Source organism: Haemaphysalis longicornis, unplaced genomic scaffold, assembly GCF_048455015.1.
Source record: "Haemaphysalis longicornis isolate Haplotype H1 unplaced genomic scaffold, Haemaphysalis longicornis Haplotype H1 scaffold_2, whole genome shotgun sequence".
NCBI classification, from domain to species: domain Eukaryota; kingdom Metazoa; phylum Arthropoda; class Arachnida; order Ixodida; family Ixodidae; genus Haemaphysalis; species Haemaphysalis longicornis.
Genome location: NW_027526295.1, coordinates 156,234,551 through 156,258,786, shown reverse-complemented (window position 1 = coordinate 156,258,786; position 24,236 = coordinate 156,234,551). Strand labels below are relative to the sequence as shown.

The window sequence follows — 24,236 nt, the reverse complement described above, 5'->3', positions numbered from 1 at the left end:
AAACAAAAATTGCTTGTGTTTTCTTTTTCTTCCCTCTTAACGAGACTGTATTTTCTCCCTATACCTACACTTCTTCATTTCTTTCTTTCTTTCTTTCTTTCTTTCTTTCTTTCTTTCTTTCTTTCTTTCTTTCTTTCTTCCCTAGCGTAGGGAATAGCCTGCCTGTGATCTCGCAGGTTACGGCCATATTACCGACGGTTTGACGCGTCAAAGAAACACTTAGGCACGAAGGGGACAAAAGGGCCGTAATTTTATAAAGTTTACAAGCGAAGCGCCGGGCATCAGAGCATGAACTGGCATGTACTAGCTTCAAAGCCTCGCATTAGTCATACATGACAAGTTTACGCCGAAACGACGTTCTTCGGCGATCTCGATAGTGATAATTTCTGCGAAACAAACTTTGCACCAAAACCGACATCAGCGGACTCATCAGCCGCTGAGTGAGTGAAAGGGGGAGGTCCCAATTCGCACAACGGGCACTGTTCGAGCCTTGAGGTGATATTTATAAAGTGCACACAGTTCAGTCAGTCACTGTCACTGAATACGCGGGGTTTACACTGTAAACATTGATGGTGGATAGATATGGGCACTCGGGAAAAGTCAGTCAGACCACTACACTAATTTGTAAAGACCATTTTCAAGGGCATTCTGGGTGATTAATTTTACAGTAGTGGGATGGTCATAAACACGACTAATATGTTCCATTTCAGTCGTGGAACCAAGAGTTAAAGGCTGCTGGTGGTTACGGGCGAGTACAGGACAGAGCCCACATTAAATGGTACAGATTTGGTGGGTCATCATGACTACAGCGGCGGCACCAGATGTTGCTCAGAAATCCTAGTCTCTTGTTTAATTGTTAACCACTATTATTTGGGATCAACTGGTGGGGAAAGTGCTGAGCGCGTGACTTCAATCGCCCCCTACCACTGGACAACTCGAGGAAATTCATACGCATAAAGCGGAAAGTTGCGCTTACTTGATAAAAGCGAGGTCGTCTGGGCTGAGATGTCCGAGCTCCATCGCTATTTCGTCAGACTGAAACAGAAGTGAGCGACGGTTTACGAATGAATAACAACCCAAAATTCCTGAGTGAACTTCTGATTTACTGCTTTTAAGCCAGGCGTATATATTTGAAAGATGGAGGCACGTAGTAAATTCCTGAGCACAGAACATTAAAAAAAATTCCCTGCGCTTCCACTCTCTGAAGAAGGGTGATCAGCGAAGCTGGACGCAGTGCAAGGGGTCCACGAAATAAAACACGCTTGTCTGTTACTTGCGAGTAAGCATACCTCCCAGAGAATTACCTGAGTCAAACTTGGAAGTACAAGAGTACTATTGTAGCAAACAAACATGGAGCTGTCCGTTTCTCGCCCGCATGAGCCCACGTTTTGACCGCTGGCGGAAATTCTACAAGGCCACTTCACTGTGACCTGTGTGACTACGAAATGTAGAGGAAAATCGGTGCACTGTTACGCTTCGATTAAGAGTTACGCTTCGAACAAGAGTTACGCTTCGATTAAGCAAGAGTTACAGCCGCTGACTGCCACCGTACTTCCTGCGTAGGTTACCATGTATTGACAGCTGACGGGAAGTCCACATTATGTAAAACTTTACTGTGGACTAATTACGACAAGGAATTGAAACTCAGCACAGCGATAGAATAGTCCTAGCGGAGAATTTCAGCATACTCTTTTTTTTTTTTTTTTTCAGGAAACCCACATTTGATTTAGAGCCACAGAGCGTATACACCAGAAAGTTAACTTTGCCGCTAGGTTAAAAAAAAATTTGTGGACGTGGCTGTGTCTCCTGACGCAAAACTTTTCAAGAACTAGACATAGACAGATTCGCTGCGAAAAATCCCGACACTCGCTTGTGACGGCGTGTTGCAGAACTCGCAACAATTCTGATTGGGTCACAGTTGTGGAAGGCTCACTTGCTGGACTCCTACACAGATTATAGCTCTTGTGCGAGCATTACGTTTGAACAAGCATACAGCAACCAGGCAGAGCCTGTATAAGTTTCAAGAATCAGAGCTTCCTACACTTTCTTTTGGTGCTACATAATGCAGTGAATGAATGAATGAGGGATTGTACGTTACTCACCACGATGGGTAGTGTGCTCCGGAGCGTGCGGGCGCAGAACCCCGGGTCGTAGAGTCGTCCGTGCTGGATGGCGGACAGAGCAGAGCGGACCACGCACTGGCTGTACACGTGGCGCCAGCGGTAGCCCTGCGCCCACAGCCGCTCGAGCTCGGACTCGAGCAGCTTGGCGCCCGTGGTGTCCAGCCTCGGACGCCACAGGTCGGCCGCGCCGAGCCGCGAGCCGCTCTCACAGCGCCCGAACAGGCCGTCTGCGGAGACACATAGCACGTCCGCAGTTTTCAAGGGCCACACCACAAAAACAAACGAGGGGTTTCAACCCCGGTAGCAAAGTCTTCGTCGACTCAGAAGGCCGGTGTCCAACCACTGGCAGCTATCGAGAGGCTACGAGAGCCCGCAATAACAACGGTCTATAGCAGTATACGGTTTTAGGGATACTAATCATTAATGCAACCCAAACGGCTCACTACTCAATAGCGTGCGCACGATTATTGTTCGCAGGTTGGTACTGCCACTACTTCCCGACACCGTTTGCCTCCGGAACTTGAGCCCCAGCAAATTCGTAATCACTCGCCCTCATTCACGCTCATCCCCTCACGCACGAACCTACAATCCTTGCCAGGACCGTGATTACAACACACGCGCGTACCACGTGAACTGTTGTTGGCGCTTATCCCACGCATGTCTGAGCGTTCTGCAGGCCAAACCACGCGCGCACCCGAGCACCCGCGACCGAAAACGCAGGGATAATCTGGGAGGGGAGAACGGTAGCTCACAAAGAAATGCTACGCGTATAGTAATGCATCTAACTTTGCACTGGCCAACACAGCAATACAGAGAGCAGAAAATCCGCCCATTTTGCTCGACAGACATCTGAAACGGGTACTTCTTCTTTTTTTTTTTTTTTTTTTGCCCACCTGGCACTGCCGTACACAAAACCGCGTAGCGCAGTTAAACCGAGCCTGACAGAAAACCACCTCACATCGCTGTTGCTCACTCCGTCAACGCCGTGGGCAAGCACGTAACTTTACCTGTACCACGTTGTAAGCTTTCAACCAACTCAACAGCTTTTTTTTTTTTTTTTAAGCGCGCCGCCGAAAGCCACTCGTTTCTCGCCAACCGAGTGCTCTTCCAATTGCGTCCCGCTGCAGAGGTGCCTTCTACCCGAGCGCTGGCCGGCCGGGAGCGTTAAACAGAATCCCGGTGTTCGGTTACAGCGCACGTGGCTTCTATAACACGGCGAAGCGGCTTAGCCCCGTCCCGGCGCCCCAATTAGGCGCAGCCCGGATACAGTCGGTGTCCCAGAGAACGTACGAAGGGTCAGCACAATGCAAAGCATATATCCAGGACGAGAGAGCAGGAAGAGAGAGGGAAACTTCTCGAGAGGGGGAGGGGACTCCTATAGGTGCGTACCTGCGCATATATCCAGGGATAGCCAGCAAACTGCACCCTCCCCGTTCGCTACCATCGAACGGTCCTGGCGCCTTGAGCCTTAAGCCGCGCAGCGGCGGCAGCGCACACGCGACGCAGACTTTGCGAATCGTAGAATTTCTCGCGGATCCCGGCGCTGGGTTGTGCGCGCTGCGGGCTTAATTACCGCGCTCGACTAACAATGGGACCACCCGAGGCTTAATCCGCGCTGCTGCGTCGGGCCCTCCTCCTCCTTCCCAACACCATTCTCTCGCGAGCCGTCTCTCCCTCCCTCGCCTTGAGCAGCAGTGCCGGCCAGACTGCCCGATCGTCCGAGTGCCGGCGGGCAGACAGCCCGCACGAACTGGGCCAGCCATGCACACGGTGGCGGCGCCACTGTTTCCGGGGGCATGGATTTATTAATTAGGCTTGCAGCGGGGGTGCCCGTTCAGGCAACGAGTGAGAGCCGTGGCCCTGCGTCGAACACCGTCCCAGATGGCCTGCTGGTGGCGGTGCCCGCGCCTCAGTCCAATGTGTGCGAGATCATTCACCCGTACATTTTCGCCGTCTATACTCTTGCGCTATCCTGGAGCCGATATTAATAGAAATATTGTACGTTTCTGCTGAAACAAAGGGCGACAGCGGTATGACGCTGCGGTTTCGCTTCTACTGACTTGACGGGAACCAAAATTTCCCCAGGAGACACGCGAGGTCATTGCTATTACGAATCCTCTGTGTTAAGAGCGAGGAAGCATGCGGTGCGCGCAACTAATCGAGGGTCCCAGATTCCAGCCACTGTGCCACCGTAGCACGTTTGATGGCTGACGCTGAGCCGCGCCTATAAAAAATGAAGAGGACAATGTGCGATCGCATGGGAATGGCACGGCGACAGCCTCGAGGCCCCTTAGCAGTCGCATTGGAACCGGGACCCTGTCTCATGACACCCCGCGCTGATTCGGGCCTCACGGGCGGCGGACGTAGATGCTGTGCACGCCTTCGCAAAACAGGGAAGTACGTCCCCGAAGTGGCCTGGACAGTAACAATAGTAAGTTCGGCCTCGCAGAGGCGCGGGCCTTACCTACTCTCGATCCGCCGGCAGTCGCGACCGGAAACACGGCGAAATAGTGATCACGGAGATTCCCTGCCGTCACAGAGCGCCGTCTACGTCACAGCAGCTAGGAGCGGTCTCGTGCAGCGGCGCTCAGCTGCGGAGTATTCTAAAAAACCGCTTATTAAACCAGTATATAGGAGCTGCGGGACAACAATCGCAGATGCCGCCAAATGGCGCTTCTATCGCCGCGAGTCTTGCAATTATCAATGCTCTAACTGGTCTAAGATGTCCAGTTCCTTAAAGCTGGTGTTGCACTAAGAAGTCCACTGACGAGAGTAACGTTCGCGGACGCTTGTGGCCTCAAGATACAATGAGACGGAAGATCCAACAAGACGAAAGGTTCAATCTATCACGTCATTATCGAGACGAAAGACCCATTAAGACAGAAGATTCGATCGAGCCTGAGCATCCAATGAGGCGGTGGATACAAGACAGAATATCCAGTCGGGCCTGAATATCACCGAGACGGAAGATCCAGAAAAACAGAAGATCTAATCGAGCCTGAACTTTCACTCAGAGAGAGAGAGAGAGAGAGAGAGAGAGAGAGAGAGAGAGAGAGAGAGAGAGAGAGAGAGAGAGAGAGAGAGAGAGAGAGTAAACTTTATTCAGGATCAGATCCAACAGAAGATTGAAACGATCCTGAATATCCGACCAGGAAGAGAAACTCTTATTCTGTTCATCCCATTGCGGGAGGCCCAGCAGCCTAGGCGTTGGAGTTACGGTGTCGAACTGGAATTTTTTCGTGTACGGTTCGGGTTCGGGTTCAAGCCTTTCGGGTTCGGTTTCGGGTTCGGTTCCGGAGGATCGTTTCGTTCCGGTTCGAACCAGCTCAAACGGGTTCAAATGGGTTCGGAGAAAAAAAGCAGGAGTGTTTTTCATATTTAAATTTTTGTGCTCGGTTTCCGTTTCCCTGCCACGTCAGTATAGAAACAAATCCATAGTGCGCTTCATTCGTTTGCGTAATCCTTCGTCCTTCGTCCTTGTCCAGCTTAGCGCCAGCAATGTTTGGATTCAGAAACCAAATAGCCCCATTCCAAGCTCTGGCTCTCATAACGAAGCTTTCTTTGTCCAAATACTTTGTCTTGGTCAACTTAAAGTGACCTCGCAACACTTTCTTCACCTTTTTTTCAAAATATTAAATGCTTGCCGATCGTAGTCAACGAACGCATACGGTACTTAGGTCAAGGGGTCGCAAAGTACCTCAGCCAAAAATTACGGTTCTATGCCCATCAGATAACTAAGAAACTTGCTCAAAATATTTTCTCTCTTTCCTTAGGTCATTAGAGCAATGTAGCGGCGTTTGGTCGGCTTTTATTCAGTTGCAGCAAAGAACACATTTGACAGCCACTTTGTAAGGAAAGCCACAAACGCAAAGCAGAAACGGAAAGCGTATCCTCTGCGACGAGCAAATCACACAGTGCCGCTCCGCGCTGGCGATATCTATAGCTTCCAAAATGCTTCCAGACGCGAAGGAAAGGGTGCTGAAAATGTTTAACGGAAGCGTTGCAGAGTCCCTTCATGACTACAGCCTTAGGTGCCTCATCAAACACAAAAGGTGTTCGTAATCGTCATCGTTGGCGACAACAGGAATGGTACCAACATTGCCGCTGCTGCAAACAAAAAATAAGCTAGTTTCACGCTGGATTTGAGCCCGGGTCGCCTGCCAGAGCAGTAGCCAAGTGCTCTAACCACAGCGCTATTCCGGCACCTGCCAGAATGGAACAAGGATTAGCCTGATGCGTGCTTCGTGACAAGTCCACGTGGCGGCACGTGAGTAGAACGGGTGCACGTGGAAAAGAGCTCTAACTGTGGCGAAGGAAGGAAGAAAAACTTTATTTTGAGCCTGGTGATGTGGGAGTGGTCCCTTTGTCCAAGAGGCTATTAGACGATTGGGCTGTCTCAGCCCTGTTGCTGTCCTCTTGTCTGACTTTTGACGAAGCAGCGCCTGTATTGTGTGTTTCCCTTGCTTTGTCCCGCGCTCTGCGCCGCTTTTTTAGAATTACAATGCACTAAAAAGCCCCCCAGCAAAACCTTCTGCTACATGAATTGCAAACCGACTGCCTGTAGGAGTAATTTATGCCAAATACGAAGTACAAGAAGAAAGATACGCCAACACGAGGATGCCAACCAACCAACCAACCAACCAACGATAACAGTAACGAAGTCTTTCATAATCGCTAGGCGTTTGGCTTCAAATGACCTAAGCACACATAGGTGCCTGAGGAATTTTTCACCTGAGCAGTGCAGCATTTACCTTAAAGTTGGCTTTGCCGCAAAACATTTTTTGTCGCTGGACACGATGCTATCGGCGTTCTGCTTATAGAGTGCGGGCTACCATATTTATTGCCAGTGTGAAGAGCAGTGGGCGTAGTATCAATCCCCGTCGCAATGATAGAGTCGTATCAGCGGCCAATTGCAGTAGCAATACTTCTCGAATCTACATTAGGTTGAGAGCTGCAGTGAATTCACCTTACATTTTGCTTTGCCGCAAACCGTTTTCTCTCGGTGGACACGATAAAACCATTGAGGGGTAGGGGTATACATCTTCGCTGTAAAATCCGCACAGAATTACAGCCTGATCGCACATAATACACTAATCCAACTATGAGTACACCTGCCGATGCGCCGTTACGAACCTTTTCGAACTCGGTAGTCTGGTAAGACCCGGTGCGTTGGCCGTTGCGTTAGTCTTGCGTGGGTGACCCCGTCGCATTTACGTAAGGAATGTCAAGGAATGTCCCTAGAATGTCCCGTCACCAGTAGATAATTCTTGGTAACGCCGTTGCATCGCCATACCGCTTTTTCTCTAGAACTGTTCAAAGCCAGTTGGCAATTGCGAGTTGTAGACTGCCTTCACAAGCCCCCGGCACGCTGGCATTGGCATGCCCGCACACCGGGAAGTGGTCCGCTGTTTAGAAGGCTCGCCGACCGATGTATATGGTACTCGCTGCGGGCATGCTCGGGAAAGCAAGAATTCCTCGTACTTACGGCCAGCACCGTAAAACAAATTCGTCTGCCCGCACTGCTTATGTGTAACGATATCACTAGCCCGATGGATACCAACAGTAAAATAAAGAAGTATGGCACAAGCCAAACTCAAATTTCTAAAAAAAAAAAAAAAAAAAAAAGGCCGAAGGAAAACGTGCTAGATCAGGGTTGCTCCGATGCACGTCAACGTGTGGAACGATCGCGGCAGCTGCCCCGTTTAAGTCTACCTCGTGCAAGAACTTGTCCGCGTTTCTCTCCGACGTGTCGCAAAATCTAAAATAATTAATATTAATAATAGTTATATGGATAGTAGGTAGCCGATGGGGATGCGTCGTAATAAACCATGTATTTATATTACAGGAGTGAAACGGGTTAGAGTACCCTGTTCACATTTTAAAGGGCACTTAGCCGTCAAACGGCGTGGTCCCGGGTGTGTGACCGAAAACTCGGAGCGCCGATTCTCGCGACCGCACCTTCGCACAGGGCGCGATAGTATGCCCTCTCTCATCTTCTCAAAAGTGCACTTCTTAAAGGGGCACGTGCTGTCGCAGCCATAGCTTTGCGGTTTCGACCACGCACCCTCTCCAGAAAGGAGCACTCTCTGTAGCGGTGGCAGACGTTCACTCACGAAACTCTCCGTCCAAGCTGCGCCGCGCATTGCGTTTTGTCCTAGGAGGATGAATAAAGTTTATTGAGTCACAAGACGACCCAGGATCGTGTCCCAAGTGTCCGTCTCCGGCGGTTGAAGCTGACGCCAAGCATCTTTTGTGGACGTGCGCGGGAACAAGGACAGCTCGAGACGATGCGCTCAGAAAGGTTGGTCTCCGGTGGGATAAACCGGAGGACTACAACAGCTGGGCGTAGGAAGATAAATACTACAGGTCGCTGATGGGCTTTCTGCACGCCACTGGACTGCATGCATACCTGTAGCCTCGAAAACCTATCGGTTTCATGACCATCTGTGCTCTTGGGAGCCCCTCTCTCCCTACTTTCTCGTCTTTCTCTTGCCTTCCTACTTTCTTCTCTCCTTCGATCTTTAAACCGCCTCTCATATACCAAGTGGCAAAACATAGAAATAAAAAAAAACTTTATTGAGCCAACGGTGCGGTGTTTGGAGCCGTTTCTCCAGTGGGCTGAGTACCTGGGGCGACCGAAGAGAACGCCTGAGAGAGAAGAGTTGTAGCGGTCGCACCGAGATGTTCGCGGTCGCGAAAAGCGGCGACACATCTGCTAGAGATCAGCGCTGTTTGCCAGGGAGAAACAGCGTTATACCGTGCGGGTCCAGCGGATGTCACCGTGCGCGTGTGCATGCAACCGTGCGATGCCACGTTGGCTCGTAACTCAATGCTGTTCGTAAAATCGCATGGTTTCGAAATCGCAACACGTTGTCGGTTTACAAAATAACACGGCGGCAAAAATCGCACCTCATTGTCGGTCATATAGTGCCGGACAGCCACAATACTACGAAAAATTGTCGATGGTAAAATTGCGCCGCCACGAATAGCTGCGCTGTCATTCGCATCATGTCGTGGGTAATTGGTGTTGTACCGTTTACTTGTTCGTTGTGCAGCACAACCAGATGGTAGTTTAGATACTCGTCAGTGCGTAGGATGTAGTTTTTGTATTTATTGTTAAAGCAACTGCCGTGGAAAACGTCATTTGTCGCTGATTCATTTTGACTATATATTTATTATCCCCTTCAAAAAATATTGAGGAATTTCTTTCCCTGCAGGCCAACCCGCGGGTAACCGAGCACGGGTTGTGGCCCTGGAGAAGCGGCGCCGAGCTGTGATTGGCTGGAGAAATTGTTTGAAGTCAGTTGACGCATGCGACCGGTCGCGAGCAGGGTAGTCGACGTGGCTAGCGCTCGTTGCAGACGCCCCGATATCTTGATTTGCCGCTTTCGTTCTGTACGAAGCCGCTAATAAAGACACATACGACCTCTCCGAGGGCTTCTCATTTATGTCCATGCTAGACCTGGCGTAATACACGAATATATTATCGAAGACGCGAGCGCGAATCAATTTTCAATGCCAGCGTGCCTCAGCGTCTGCCATGACAGACTCGCGAGAAACCCTTTCGTAACACCACTAGATTGAGTTCTTCGCTCATATCAGCTCATCCCTTCGACCGATTAATCCAATCCCACGCACGAACATCGCAGCGGAATGCTGTTAATTAAACGTGGGAATCCAACAAGGAGGCGAAGTTATAGCTCCGATATACGAATCCCGATTCGAACAGGTCTGTCTGTGCAGAAGGTGGTTAGCGCATGAGGCAGAACTCCTGCCGCCACTAACGACCGCGATAAACAGAAATGAGCGCGCGAGCCCTCGATTCACTAGAATAAGGGGCCTGAATAGCCCATTTCGCCCGAATACTTCAATGTCATAACCTCGTTGGTACACAAAGGAGGCACGCCGGGAGAAGCCCACGAAGAAAAATTTTACGGAAGCCCGCCAAGAGGTTTTAAATTTCGGTCTCAACGGAACCTTTCAGCACCGAGTTTGTGCTCTTGTCCGCGGAGTTCAGCCTCTCCTCAGTGCGTTTTTTTTCTTGCGCTATCTTTCTTGATCTCTCTCTCTCACACACACCCTCTCTCTAGTGGGTAGTTTTTCTTACTGATAGAAGCTTGTAAAACTTCGCCTCAAATGAGGCCACTCCTTTCTGCGCGCCCCTTGCTCTTACTGTTTTTGTGACGGCCCGCGAAGGCAGGGTTTCCTTAAACACCAAAACCCCCGGTCGGCGCCGGCGAAATTTTCTATGGCTTCGGCCGCCTTTCACTCCAAGGGCCTCCGTCAGAGATCGCCACGCGGCCTGGCTTCTTTTTCGCGTTTCGCCGGACCCTGGTAGAAAAGGTAGCCCCTGAACATGCCGCGTATTACCGCCGGTTGCGGGGACAACACGGGCCCAGCCAATCGGGCACGCGGCCCTGGCCGCACCGCGCCGCCAGAACCGTGCGACAACCAGCCTATCCAAGGGGAGGGGCAGGGTTAGCGCCCAGAGGAAGTAGCAATGAAATACTGCAATAAGAGTTGAGCCCTTTGGAAAGGTGATCCGAGACGCAACACACAATGAAGGAAAAGAGATCTGCATGGCATACCCTACTTGACTCGAAGCCGGCGTCGTGACAGACTAAAGCCAGTTATCATCAAGGCAACGGCCACTTGAAGGTGTGCTTTGCACAGGTTTGGTTACTAGCGTTGTAACCTCTTTCCTTTTTTTTATTACGCGAGCAGTAGATATGGCATGACGCCAAAATCTTCGTTTCGACGTGGGTCGTTATGTCAACCGGACGAGCCACAGAATGAACACAGAATGAGAGAGTGCAGAGAGCTCAAGTAGAGAACTGCGGCTGGAAGAATGGAGCAAGAATGGTGACCTAGCAGGGCCACCTGCCTCTGCGCAGAGCTGCAAAACAGGAAGGACAAAAGAGCAGGTGGAGAGAGCGCGTAAAGAGAGCTGCCTTCGAGAAAGGAGCAACGCTGGCGACGTTGCAGGTTGACCTAAGTTGAAGCACGGCTCGTCATCTGCCTCTGAGCATGGCGAAAAAACAGGAAGTAGGAGCACGGACGAGTGAGGAAGCGAAGAGAGCGTGTAGAGAGAGCTATTTGGAAAAAGGAGAGAGCTGCCGTCGCAACACTGCTGGTGTTGCCCAGAGTGACGTCAAGTTGAAGCGCTGCTCACGCCCTGCCTCTGAGCTGGGCAGCTGAACAGGAAGCCAAAGCAAGAGTTAAAGCTATAGCCAAGGAAAAAGGGACGAGGAGATCACGCAATCTTAAAGGTTCGCCAATAGATACTCAATAATTGGTTTTTCGGGCCTGGGTGGCCGAAGACGCCGCGGAGACCCACGTGAATCCCACCGTCTCCGGAAGGACACTGAAGTCGACCTGAAAAACGTGCCACCCGTGGAAACAATCAAGTTTTTTTCTGATCTGATCTGATCTGAATAAAGGAAAGTGTAAAAACTTTAAATGGCTCTGGAGGTTACTTGTGGTACATTGCGACCGGGGACAACATGCTGCATTTTGCTTCGGAAAATTAATCAGCCGGATGGCCATATATTGACAAAAATAAACTCTACACTTCAGAAATGCCGAAGTAATAATTGCGACCACACTCGTGCTCATGCTCTTTTGATGTCCGGCGGTCGGGCGCAGATAGTTCTTTGCGCCGCAGTGATCACAGTCAAGACTTTAGCAGTAAGAATAACAGAAATTTTGTTCTTCCTGGAAAGGGCGTAACTTCGTGCTCCCCATGACCTCCTGGCGCTCACTGGTTTGCCAACCCCGGGCTTTTTTTTTTTTTTTTTTTTTTTTTTGCGGGGAAACAATACTTTAAATTAGTTTTGTGAGCGTCCGTACGAACTAACAAAACATGGCTTTCAAGAAAGAGTGAACAGCCACAGACCAGCATTTTGCGTCAGGTCACCTCTTGAAAAGGCGATTGACTTTCTTGGCTGCGGAGAAGGCCGCGATTTCAAATGCGAATGATTAAGAGCCCGAAATTTAGACATATAACCGAAGGCATCTTGCTGCCTTAACTATAGACTACGGAACACCGCATACGGAGCACCATACGTTCAGCTGAAACCTAAGGAGCATTCCAAAGTCGACGTCCCGATCCGCAAGTCATATAAAATAGCCGTCTGACTCCCCGCCTTCCCGCCGACTGTGCAACCATTCATACTCGGCCTGCATAACACGCTGTCAGAAATTCTGGAAAGCCAACAAGCCAATGAACTCACGCGATTGTTTGTAACACCTCAAGGCCGCACTGTTATTGCGGGATTCGGCCGCCACGTCACAAATCAGACAGAAGCACCCAATCGTATTCCTCTTGACATCCGTGCCAACACTGCAGTAGCCCCCATTCTACGCCGTATGTACCCCGTTTACAATGAAGGCCGACGAGCAGCGCGAATCCGCTATCCCCAGAAGGACTATTCGAAGAACCCCGACACCAGATACAACCAACGCAGCTGCATGCCATAACCACCAAGCTCACGCCCTGGTAGCTCTCAATACCCAAGAAACCCTCCTTACGTCCGCCACACTACCCACTGCCTCCACGACAGCAGAAGAAACTACCATAGCTACTGCTGCAACCACGGTCGCAACAGGTTACATCATCATCATCACGGACTCTCAGGAAGCATGTCGCCACTATTAAAAAGGATGTATTTTGCCTCAAGTCCTCAACATACAACGACGTATACAGAAGCTGCCCTCCAACTACATCATGCGGAGACGGAGCCACGCCAACCTACCAGGGAATGAGGCGGCACACGGTGCTGGCCGCGAATTTACTGCCCGGGCGTTCCCAGAAGCCAGAGAAGAACCCACCGGAATCTCTCAGCCACGTCCCGGTCCCATGTCGTTACACTGACATCCTCTACTACTACCACCAAAATCGTCTCATTATACCCCTCCTCTCATTGATCCCTCAGCGGCAACGACGCACGCCTTTGGCGACGCAGCAACTCTACACTACACATCCCCAACCACGCACCCCTACGAACGTTCATCTTGTAAAGCCTCCAACACCACATACCACCTAGTCTGGGCTTGTTTCTACCACCCAAACGCCATCATTTTCCCCGCCTTCGAGTATAGTGGGAGTGCGATCTGACCAGCTGCCTGCTAGAGACGCAGGTTAACCTTGTTGTCTCGGGCAAAAGTGGCTGCCATGGCTTGGGTTTTTCCGCACTAGGAAAGTTTTTCTTAGTGCGGAAAAACTTTTCCGCTCCAATAAAAGTTTCTCAACAACGACAATACGCACTCCATACTGCCCCGTACAAATAATTAACCAGCGCTGTAACGTGCGGCCGGTGTTTTGCGTATAAAGCGCGGCCTACCCATCCCAAAGTAACGGGTGGTCGGTACTGCCCATTGGCACAATTCACCTTGATTCACGCAGCAACTCCATGCGCGTGCGCTGCGCTGCCACAGACGCCGCCAGTCCCTCTCCCCTGACTTCTGAATCCTACCCAAGCAGTTTAGGGCACAGCTCTTTGGCGCCCGGTCATGGGCTGAGCCGCGTCACCGCCGTCATAACTGAGCGAACGATGGCAAGACCGACGAGTGAAAGAAAGCAGAGAAGGAGGCTGTCGCGAAATTCGGAGGGAAGGGGTTCGCCGTGGCGGCGCGAGCGCTTTCCGAAAGCGTGTGGTGGGGGAGGGAGGGGGGGGCAGTATGCTGTGCCCGCACGAGACGCTCGTCTGCGCGGCGCTTGGGGAAAACTCGAGGGGTCGTGTGCGTGACGATGATGTGCGTTCGCTTCCTAAGACGCAAATTGGGGTCCCTTCCTGAGACGCACTTCGCGCCGCCAGCGCTACCGCGCATGTAATGCTTCGCGTGAGGAACACCACGATATCGATGCATATGACGATGACTACTACAAGCACAGGGAAAAGTAACGACAGAGAATCGAAATAAACAATTTCAAACTTGTACAAATGCGTGGTGATGTGTCCGTCAGTGCTCACGTTTAAAGAAATCCTGCAGCTTCGCTATGGTTCAAGCCTTACGCGACTTTGCAAGCTTCGCCAGTTGAGCAGGTGGAAGTCTGCAATGCTGAGGAGGACCTTGCATCCACTTCTGGCCGCGAAGCCGATGGCGACCTCTTCGATGCATATGCCGATGATTACTAGCACCGCAACTCTGCAAAGTCTTGTGCGTGAGTGGAAGCTTCCCAGAATTTTTTTTTTTTTTGCTTACAATTTTTTACAATTTAAGCCTTGCTTAAATTTAAGCAAGGCCGAAACGCTCTCAACGTCCCAACTTCTAATAAATCTAATCCGCGTGGAAACGAAAAATCACCCATTTCTTGGTTGTCCAATTAGCCGTTTCATCACTGTACTGTGTTAGCAGCGCTATAGTTGACGCAGCCGACGCGATGATTAACCCGCGGGCGTGCAACCCTCCAGGCCAGCTGAGGTCCTAACAAGGTTTAACAAACCAAAATGTTCGTGCCGTGGCATCTACAAGAGCGTCTCGAGATACGGACGGCCGCGTTGCACTGACGTCTAGGTGACAATGACTTCGCCCGTAAAAGGAAAAATTCGTTGCTTACCGTCGTAGCAGAACTCGTTCTCTTCGCATAGCGTCTCAACGAAGGAGCATCCTGCACAAGAAAGGCAGAAGGAAGAATGTTGAACTCCAAAGAAAGTCACAAGCTCCACCCTTTCATCTCTAACACGGGCAAAAATTTTAAAAAGCGCGCACTCCTTGGCCCAGAGTGTTTCCCAATGCGATAACATTCCCGGGTTCAAACAGATGTTCTGAAGGACAGCCGATGAGGAAAAATTGCTGACGTTTAACACTTGTCAACATGTTGCAACATGAAAGGTCTATTTGGCTTTGTTTTGCAAGACTATCAAATCAAATCAAATCAAATCAAATCAAATCATTTATTTTGCCATCATACATAGTAGATGGGAGGGCGGCGAGAAAAAAGCTGCTCACAGGCAGCTTGACCAGCCCACAGCCCCTGATTTATTTGGTTCAGCGCAGCTTCACGGTTGCACATCAGTACAGTGCATGTACGTGGCAGTATAAATGAACTGAACACACTGGAGAAAAAAAAAAAAATCCTCTCAATTCCTTGGGAGAAGAAGAAGAAAAAAAAAGAAAAAAAGAAAAAAACAAGTTCCAGTGACAATAAAAACACGGCATAGCAAGAAATCACAGGAAGGCATCAAACTTAGGCGCTATACATGAGCCGGAGATTCCGGTAAGAACAAGAAAACAAATCAAAACCATCTACTTTGTAGGCGTTCAAAAGAGACGGTAAAGTGTAAGACAAACGCTGTTGACCGGTATTTAGACGAGCAGTATGCACTAACCAGTTTTCTGTATATCTAGTTGGGTAGTGAGGAACTTTTTTTTTGCAAATTTGCAAGGTCTTGTAAGGCAGTCAGGTTGTGTCCTATCTCTGTTTTAAAGTTCGCGCTCAGTCGGTATTTGTACAAGTTGTGAATACTGATTATTCTGGCATTGTGGAATAGTTGAGCAGTGTGGGATCGGTACGATGCGTTATAGACATGACGAATAAATTTTTTCTGCAGTAGATAAATGCATACAGTGTTTCACGAAAGTTTGCCTTTGCTTTAGATTTCGCACTCAGCCGTCTAGCTACACTTACTGGACGATTGGACTCAGCCTGTCGCGTGCACTGAAGAGCGCAAACGGCAAAGTCTGCGGCATTCATACCGAGGCTGAGGGACCCAGCGCCGGGTAAACAGCCGCTGAACCCTCTCCAAGTCACGTGGTACTGCAGCGGCGACGCTCTAAGCGAGCGTAGGCTGTGCAGCTGCGACTCCTCTCCGCAGTGAATAACGTGGCGTGACGTCACACCTGCCACACTTGCTCTCCGTCTGCTCAAGGTCATGGCGACTCGATGAATTACGTTGCGAGGCATAGCATATTAGAGCTTGCGCTCTAAAACGATTCGTTCAACACAAACGAAGAACTCGGGAGGGGGTGATAAAGACGATACTGCGTATTCAGTTTTCCAGTCATCTCAATCCGCAGTTTCTAATCAGACGCAAGTCGTAGTGGGCAGGTGGGCGCTGTCTGTCTGTCTGTCTGTCTGTCTGTCTGTCTGTCTGTCTGTCTGTCTGTCTGTCTGTCTGTCTGTCTGTCTGTCTGTCTGTCTGTCTGTCTGTCATTCGATTCAACCACTCCCCCGGCCGCCACCGAGGAAGGTCTCACTGCGGGAGCTCCTGCGGTGTGCCACCCGTTCTTTATTTGCCAATGATTAATTTGAAAGTTGAAAAGCTTCTTTTTTTTACAACATGCACAGGAATGGGGATGAATGAGTGAGAACAGTTGTCGAGGGGAACGCTCAAAAAGGCAAAGCCTGACAAAGTGACGTCCCCCTCCCACTCCCCTCCTCATTTTGTAACTACATTAACTCAGCCGAGCATAACCCCAATCCCTTTTTCGACGGCGCAAAGAAAATCATACATTTTTTATTTAAAACGTACTTTTAATTTTTAAGTTGTCGGAAAACCTAGAAGCAGACCCAACTCCGCTGTTAAAAACTAACCGTAATGCACTAACTGCGATGTAATTCTTTACTCAGCGACATCATATTTCTCAAAATCTGCCATAATTAATACATTTAGAACATTTTTTTTAAACTTTTCTTGTTCAACATGAACAATTTAGGCTAGGCCTAAAAGTTCCTACCGCCCTAACTTCAAACCAAACTAATTCGCACAAAAAATACCATTCCGATAAATCTCGCAACCAAGCGCACCTCCCCCAACCACCACGAACGGCGCGTTTTAACCTGAAAAGAGTTTTAATAGGTGGCAGAAAACCACCCCCCAACCTCGCACCTCCCCCAACCACCACGAAGCAGGCGTTTTAACCTGAAAAGAGCTTTTAAGATGTGGCAGAAAACCACCGTATTTCGCGTCATTTGCAGCAAAGCAAGCATCATCATGATCCGCTTCATCGTTGAAGACTCGGACGCACACGCCGACAGCAATCTGTACTAAGAATGCCAGTGATTCCTTCAGCAGCAAAAGAAGCGAGAACAAAGGGAAGAACAAACTCGTTTCGTTTTTTCGTTTTTTACTGGGTCGTCGTCAACAAAGCAAACCCTACGGCTCGGATAACGGCCTTTGAGTTTGATTCTGAACTCTGAGGACAAAAAAAAAAGGGAATAGCAGAACAGAAATGGGAAGCCAGGCGGCGCATAGTTCCCTAACCACTTCCACAGTCCACCAATCGTGGGCCCAACCGTATAAGTTTCCCAGTGTACCGTTTTGGACTCCCAGTATACCACACGCGTATACGTGTGCTGACCGAGCTGCGATCGTTCGCACGTGCCCTTTGAAAAACAGCCCCGGAGGTACCCAAGGCGTGCGTGCGCCCGTGCGGCCCCGCAGGGTGCTTTGAAAGCACTCCGGCGTCCTCGAATAGCGAGCAGGGGAAAAAAAGAACGACCGAAAAATCATTTTCTGAAGGCAAACAAAGCTCGGCCCTGGCGGGGCATCAGTTTACGTTCCCGTGGTGGCTTTGCGAGGAGGAGGCAGAGGAGGGGGATTGGGAGCGGAGGACGGCGGTACCCTGGGGTAGGGCAGACGGGGGAAGGGCGCTTCCTTTCAATCCCTGCGCGGCAGCATCGCTCCCCATTCAGGTCATCCCTGAAGGCTTCAAAAGGAAAGGCGGCCTTTTCGGACACGGCCATCGAAACCTGATCTCCCGCGCTCCGGTGACGTTCTTCCCGCCGGGCCTGCCTCCTCCTCCCAACTTCCAAACCAACAAACGCACGCTCCGGTAGCCGCCGCGGACGCCACAGCCGCACTGCGGCGTCCGACGAGCTCCAAGTCTTACGCTGTCGACCCCCGTTAGCCCCCACATATCCTCCTCTTCCAAAGACGGCGAGCACTCCGTCAGCGTCCTCCTCCTCCTCCCCAATCCGCTAGCCCACCTCCGCCGTCACTGCAAGCGCTCTATGACTGCTCCCAGGTTAACGTTTCCCTTTGAAACGAGGCGACTCTATCCACGGAGTCGTCCGGCCGGAAAATGCATTAAAGCAACGCCCTTCCCTACCCGCGGTCTCATCCTCATCTCTTCGCCGCTCCCGAGTAACGCAGCAGCAGCTGCACTTGGCTCACCGGTGGTAATTAGATACTTCGTGAGTAGCCTTTTCTTGGTCAGCTTCACTCGCATCTAAACCTCCAGCCGTCTTATCTTTCCCCCTGTTTTTTTTTTTCTTTTCTTGTTACCACTTTTCCTTTCTGACTCCGCTGAACCGAATTGTCTTTCAACCCTGTCTTTATTTCCTCCCAGAGCAAAAATAAACGGATCCATTAGGCTCTATTTTTGTTAATTTTCTCAGCTGGTCTCGCTTTTACGCGAAATGTATACTTCTGCCCCGTAAAAAGGACCGCGTTTCAAGCGCACGTGTGTTGCTTCTGAATGCGATCGGTATAATGAAGCGGGTGGCGGAAGCCCGTTTTTAAGTACAAAAAATTTTCGCCCTACAGAACGCTGCGAACAGGCATTAAGTGGTATTAGGTTACTGTGTTGCGGAAAGCGATTCTGTTGTTTTATGCCATCGGGCACATTATCGCAAATAAAAAAACGCGCTTGTCTCGACTTTCAGAGCTCATTCATTGGCAACAAAAATCAGCCTCGTTCATCTTTTTTCTTGCATTTATCGACCCCGTGTGGGTATACAAAAGGCCGCATTAGAAACTTAACTCCCCCGTGTGCGTCGCGTGTATTTATACAGCAGTAGAATATTCAATTTCCCTGTATAAAAAAACCCACACGGTATACCTATAAGCTTCTTTTCTAAATTACGCTGTAGGTTTAACTATCGCGCACCTTCCGCTTTTAGATATGAAGGGATTATAGAGATCGGAGACACGAATGAAAACATAAGCAGAGAGTCTCAAAAAAGCGGCTCAGTTGGAGAACTTTTCAAAGAATCAGTAAGGGCAAAATGCGGATGCTGGGGATTGATTCACATATGGAAAGGAGACGGCCTGTTTAGGGGCAACCACGTGGCGCAAGGTTCTGCAAACGACAAAAACTTGACATCCAGCTGAGGCGGAGGAGGAGCACGCTTTATGAAGAAAGCGCTGGGGTGGTTGGAGTCCTGTCTCCTGCGAGTGCAGCATCGTAGTCCAGGTACACACCCTCGCCGCCATCAGTGCCCAAGAGACCAGAATCTTCTGATCCTCCAGGCGGGAGCTGGTCAGTACGTCCTCCCCCTGCTCAATGGCGGGAAAAGGGCTTCAGCTAGGGGGGAATGGACCGGTGTGTTTGCGCATGATGTGGTCCAAGGAAGCTGGTGTGGGGCAGTCGGCAGATGTCGAGCAATACAGAGTTGGGAACAAAAGGTGGAGGCCTGTTCCGTGGGGAAAAGTGCTTGTTGGCATGCAGAGATTCCCGTAGGGTCCTTCTCTAGTTCTGGACAGAAAGTAGCCTCCCGGAGGCTTCTTGCGCCTGCGCGTTTCCAAGTGCGACGAATAGCGAGAAAAACGCTTCTTTGGCTCTCGCTGTGGACATGATCTCCGATCAGTCCAAAAGTGGGCGCTGCCGAGGCCATGAACTCGGTGTGTGCCAAGCGCGGCTTTCGGGGCACCAAGTCGCTGCTGACTTTCGTGTGCAGAGTTTGAAACGGCTTCAAGGTAACTCTTTTTGCATGCACCAAACAAGCGGTTTGACGTCTGCGCCATTTCCTGCGTCGCCTTAAGGCTCATGTGAAGCAAACACCACAACTCCGTGGCACCACGTGGACGCGTGTTGATATGTCGTTAGCAGGGATGACGCAGTCGTCGCTCTTGAAAAGCGTTGTTTGGGCCAGTGGTGCTCCTTTGCGCACTCCCAGACACAGATCATGCTGTAAGGTGGTAGGGAGGAAGCTAACTTTGCTCCGGTGGTTTCATGCCTAAACTTATAAAAGTTCGGTCAGAGTTAAAAATATCACGTCTGCGGAAGCTCTCCACGAGGCTTTCTCGTGTCGTTACCCTCGTTTAACTGTACGTTCGTGCCCAGTTTACGTTAAGTTTACGTTAAGAATGGTGTCGGTATGATTCTAAAGAGGCAATCTTTCGAATGAACCAAACTTGTGTTTTGTCTGCATGGCGCCTTTAAATTCTCGCAGAACGTCGCCAACCAACATATCAAGTACTTAGATTAGGGGGTCGCAAAATAACTCAGTCAGAAATTACTGCTCTATGCCCATCAGGTAACTTTGAAACTTGCTCAAAAGGGTTCTGTTTTTCCCGGTCTTGGCGTTCTTCGAGCGCTGGAATGACGTCATTACAGCGGTGTAGCGGCTATTGGGTGGTTTTCGTTCAGTTGCAGCAATGAACGATTTCGATAGCCACTTTTAAAAAAAGCCACAAAAGCAAAGGAGAACAGGAAGGCGTATCTGCGTCGACGAACAAAGCACGCAGTGCCGCTTCGTACTTGCGATGACTAGAGCTTTCGGTGCTTCCAGACGAGAAGGAAAGAGTAAAGGCTTTTATGGGAAGTCTTGCACAGTCCCTTTAATCCTTCCTGTATGTTTGACTTTTGCAGAGACCATCTGGTTGGCGATATGTGTTTTAAAAACCATTCAGCAGGTGTCTTCTCCGCGCATTTATGCAGTGTATATAGTCCTGCAAACGAGTAAGAAATTATCAAGCCTATATTGAAGGGAACTCCAACATTAAGGGCCATATTCTGAGTCCCTCCTCCACTCCATTTGCTCTGCTCCACTCGGCTGAGGGGACGATTCCGCAATGCCTATGCATGGGGAAATCGGTTCCGAGGATCTCCTCCGCTGCAGGCGCGAGTGGAGGAAGGATTCAGAATACCAGGGTGAGTGTTTTCCCCCTCTAACAATTGCTTGAGCGGCGACTGCTTAACTCCTTAAACAGCGCGTCCGACTGACCCATTTGAAGCCTGGACGATGTGGCGGGATGTATACATTGCTCTGTTAGCGAACAAAAAAGCTTAAACTCCTCTGCTCGGAATCTATAGCCCGTTGTAAGAACGACCTCAGTGGACATACCATGAATCGCAAATAATGACAGCACTGCCTCAACTGTTTTCTAGGCAGTTTTAGAAGTCGTTACTTTGGCCTCCAGCCACTTTCAGTAAAACTCGATTGGAACGAGAAGCAGCGTTTGTTTTTTGTTTTTCTTTGCAAAGTCAAGATTCACTGAGCCATTTGTTTGCGTGCTTTTTCCGCGGTATCAGCAGTGCCGGTTTGCCAACAGATAGCCCGCTTTGGCATATTTGGCACTGGCGTTCTGTTTCTTCCATGCACCTGTCACTACATAGCCGGCCACCAAACTGACTTCGCCGGAGCCTTTATCGTTGTAATGCCGACATGCTGTTCATACAGCAAATACACTACTTTTGAAATGAGTGTGGTATGGCTGTTCTGTTGGCTCAAACCAAAACAGCCTTCATCGACAGGTAGTTGGAATTGTCGTACATAAAAAAAAATGGCTTGTATTCATTACTCCTCTGCTTTCTGTGGCATGCAGCGCACTGTCAATTCACGCGCCACGTTTAACCTGACGTTTTTCGTCGTGGCAAGCATGTTCAAAATTCTGACCGTTATTTGCGCACCGGAAACAGGAGAAAAATAAACGCTCCTTCGGTCTCCCCACTAGTTTTTGGAAGGGAAAGGCGTGAGAGGGAGTCAGTAGCGTCACTAAATAAGCTACGCTTAAGAGTGTCCGGTACCGCCACTTTATGCACCCAGACGCGTCTGGAGGCCATTTTGTTTCTGGCTTGCAGTGCTGCCCTTTCTACCAACGAAACCGCCGCCCCGCCGCCGGTCGGCTCTAGCGTCCCCGCAGCAGAGAGAGAGAGAGAGAGAGAGAGAGAGAGAGAGAGAGAGAGAGAGAGAGAGAGAGAGAGAGAGAGAGAGAGAGAGAGAGAGAGAGAGAGAGAGAGGAGAGAGAGAGAGAGAGAGAGAGAGAGAGAGAGAGGGAGGGGGGGGGGGGGCTCAGAAACAAAATGGCTGCGCCCATATATAAACAAATATCACGTGGTGCCGACCAGCCAATGAAAATCCTGGCGTCCCAAAACAATGAGAGAAAAGAGTGCCGATACTCTAAAAACCTTTATTTAGTGACGCCAGGCGTCTGCGTTTACGACCTTGCGCTGCGCTTTGTGCATGATTGAGAAGCGATAATCAGCCAGAAGCATTACCCACCAGTGTATGCATTGATCCTCCAGCTATATACCGCACTTGCAGGGCGCTTCGAATCAGAAGTCACTGTTAGTGGATGATAGTCAGTGATTACGTTGAGTTTTAGACCAGGGGTAAATTTTCTGATGCAAAAAATTGGCCGCGTAATCTGCTCCTTTCGTTGCAAATGTCGAAGAAAGACTTGCGCCCCTGGCAAGTAAATGCCGCCCTTCTTTTTCCCGCTCACCTCTCATGCTGTTCCTCTCCCGTCTCGTTTTCTCCCAACATAACACGCTAGAGGTTTGCTCAGGTCAATTCAAATTTACCGCGTTCCACTGCTCCAAGTCGGGTGCCTCGATGCCAGCGCTGCCGTACGGCGGAGACGCGCGTGAATTGAGGCACCCTACTACAACGTTTAAGAACCTCGCTGCCCTGCTCCACGGGCGCATAGAGTGTCTTACAATATACACTAGAGAGGAATCTGGCGCAACCGTCTATGCGGTTCACATCAAAGCCGTCTGCGTCGTCATGGGCCGCCTTTAGATCATGCGCTCGCCTAAATTTCATCATTGGCTTGGATTGAAACGTTTTAGTGACCGCAAATTTAAACAAAGTTCCACAAAAACGCCTAAAATAGTGTACAATTATGTAAGTGGAATATAAAACACGCTGTTTTAAAACTAAAATAAAGGAGGTAAAGCGTATTTTTGCCGGAACGTTTGTTCCTGCTATTTTGCAAGCCAAGGTGGTAGTTTCAAACAATGTTAATATTTGGGGAGGAAACTCATTATAGACTCTTATTTTATTGACTTTACCATTATTTCAAATAATAAGTTGTTTGAAGAGTTTGGAAAGTTTTTGCAGCATGCCTATTAAAACGTTGCCTTCGTGGTGAACCGGTGCACCGACCGTCAGCTGCAGTTTAACAAGAAGAAAGAAACAGTAGTGGACGATGACAAGATAGGACAGATTCAGGCGCCCGTATCTGTCGTATCTTTCTTCGTCGAAGTACATTTTGTTTATTTTTTTCGTCGGCTACAAATTTCGCGGCGGCATATTACCCGCTCAGTCATACGTCCTTCGACTGCGACATGACCAACGCATGGGGCAATCACGCACTGCCTGCTGTTTCACCGAACACGGCTACCACAGAACCGGAAAGATTTCGGCTTCCTCGTAGCTCGTAGACGTGTTAATGCATAGTGCAGAAAGCCAATCCCCAAAACCGCCTAAGAATCCAACTGTCATGCCAAGCCCAAGCCAAAAAGGGGGGTCTTCCCATAAACCCCCACGACGACATGGATTGCCAGGCGCAGTTTCCTCTCTAGTATACTTACTAGGAAACTCTATGCACGGGCGTTGCAAGCGGAACGCGAACCCCACCTTGTGGAACCTTTCCTAACTGTTGCCGCTTGATTTGTTAAAATGCCGCCAGAAGCTATAGAGGCGCGGGCGACAACAGAGGAGAGAGTGAATATTTTTTCTGCAGTGGATGTAGTATTGCATTTCGCAAAAATCAAGCATCTATGAATTTTTTTACAAAATAACACTGCAAATATCGCGTATGTATTGTTTTTCTGTCCTATCTTTACGTAATGTCTTGTTCTTGTTCATCAATGTTGACAAGTATGAAAATTTACACGGGACTGAGCGGTCTATATTTTGCTGTGAGTATATAAGATTATTACGCAGATTTTGTTTCACTTTGGCCGGCTAGCTGAATCGAGTCACAGACAGACATACAGGCAGACCAAAATTTCTGGGTTTAAGTAGCCCAAGAAAGACTATCGTCTTTAAAAAACACGAAACCGTGCCCTTCCGCTCTACATGTGAAGAGAGATGACCAGCTGAGGTAGCCGCCGTCTGAGAAGTGTACGAAACAAATACTTTGCCTGAAATTTGCGATTGAGCCTATTTCTCAGTTAATTAACTGAGCGAAGCTAGAGCGGACTAGACTTTTATTGTAG

At 49.6% G+C, this 24,236-nt stretch overlaps 1 protein-coding gene across 1 annotated transcript in view; it reads right to left on the bottom strand.

Moving 5' to 3' along the window:
* Positions 1-24,236, bottom strand: part of Ia-2 (tyrosine phosphatase IA-2) — a gene marked incomplete in the record, with an annotated part of 628,737 nt that overhangs the window by 458,653 nt on the left and 145,848 nt on the right. Inside the window, 3 exon segments of the mRNA XM_077698486.1 lie at positions 977-1,035; positions 2,103-2,350; positions 14,683-14,733. Of these exon segments, the coding sequence (XP_077554612.1) occupies positions 977-1,035; positions 2,103-2,350; positions 14,683-14,733 (358 nt within the window).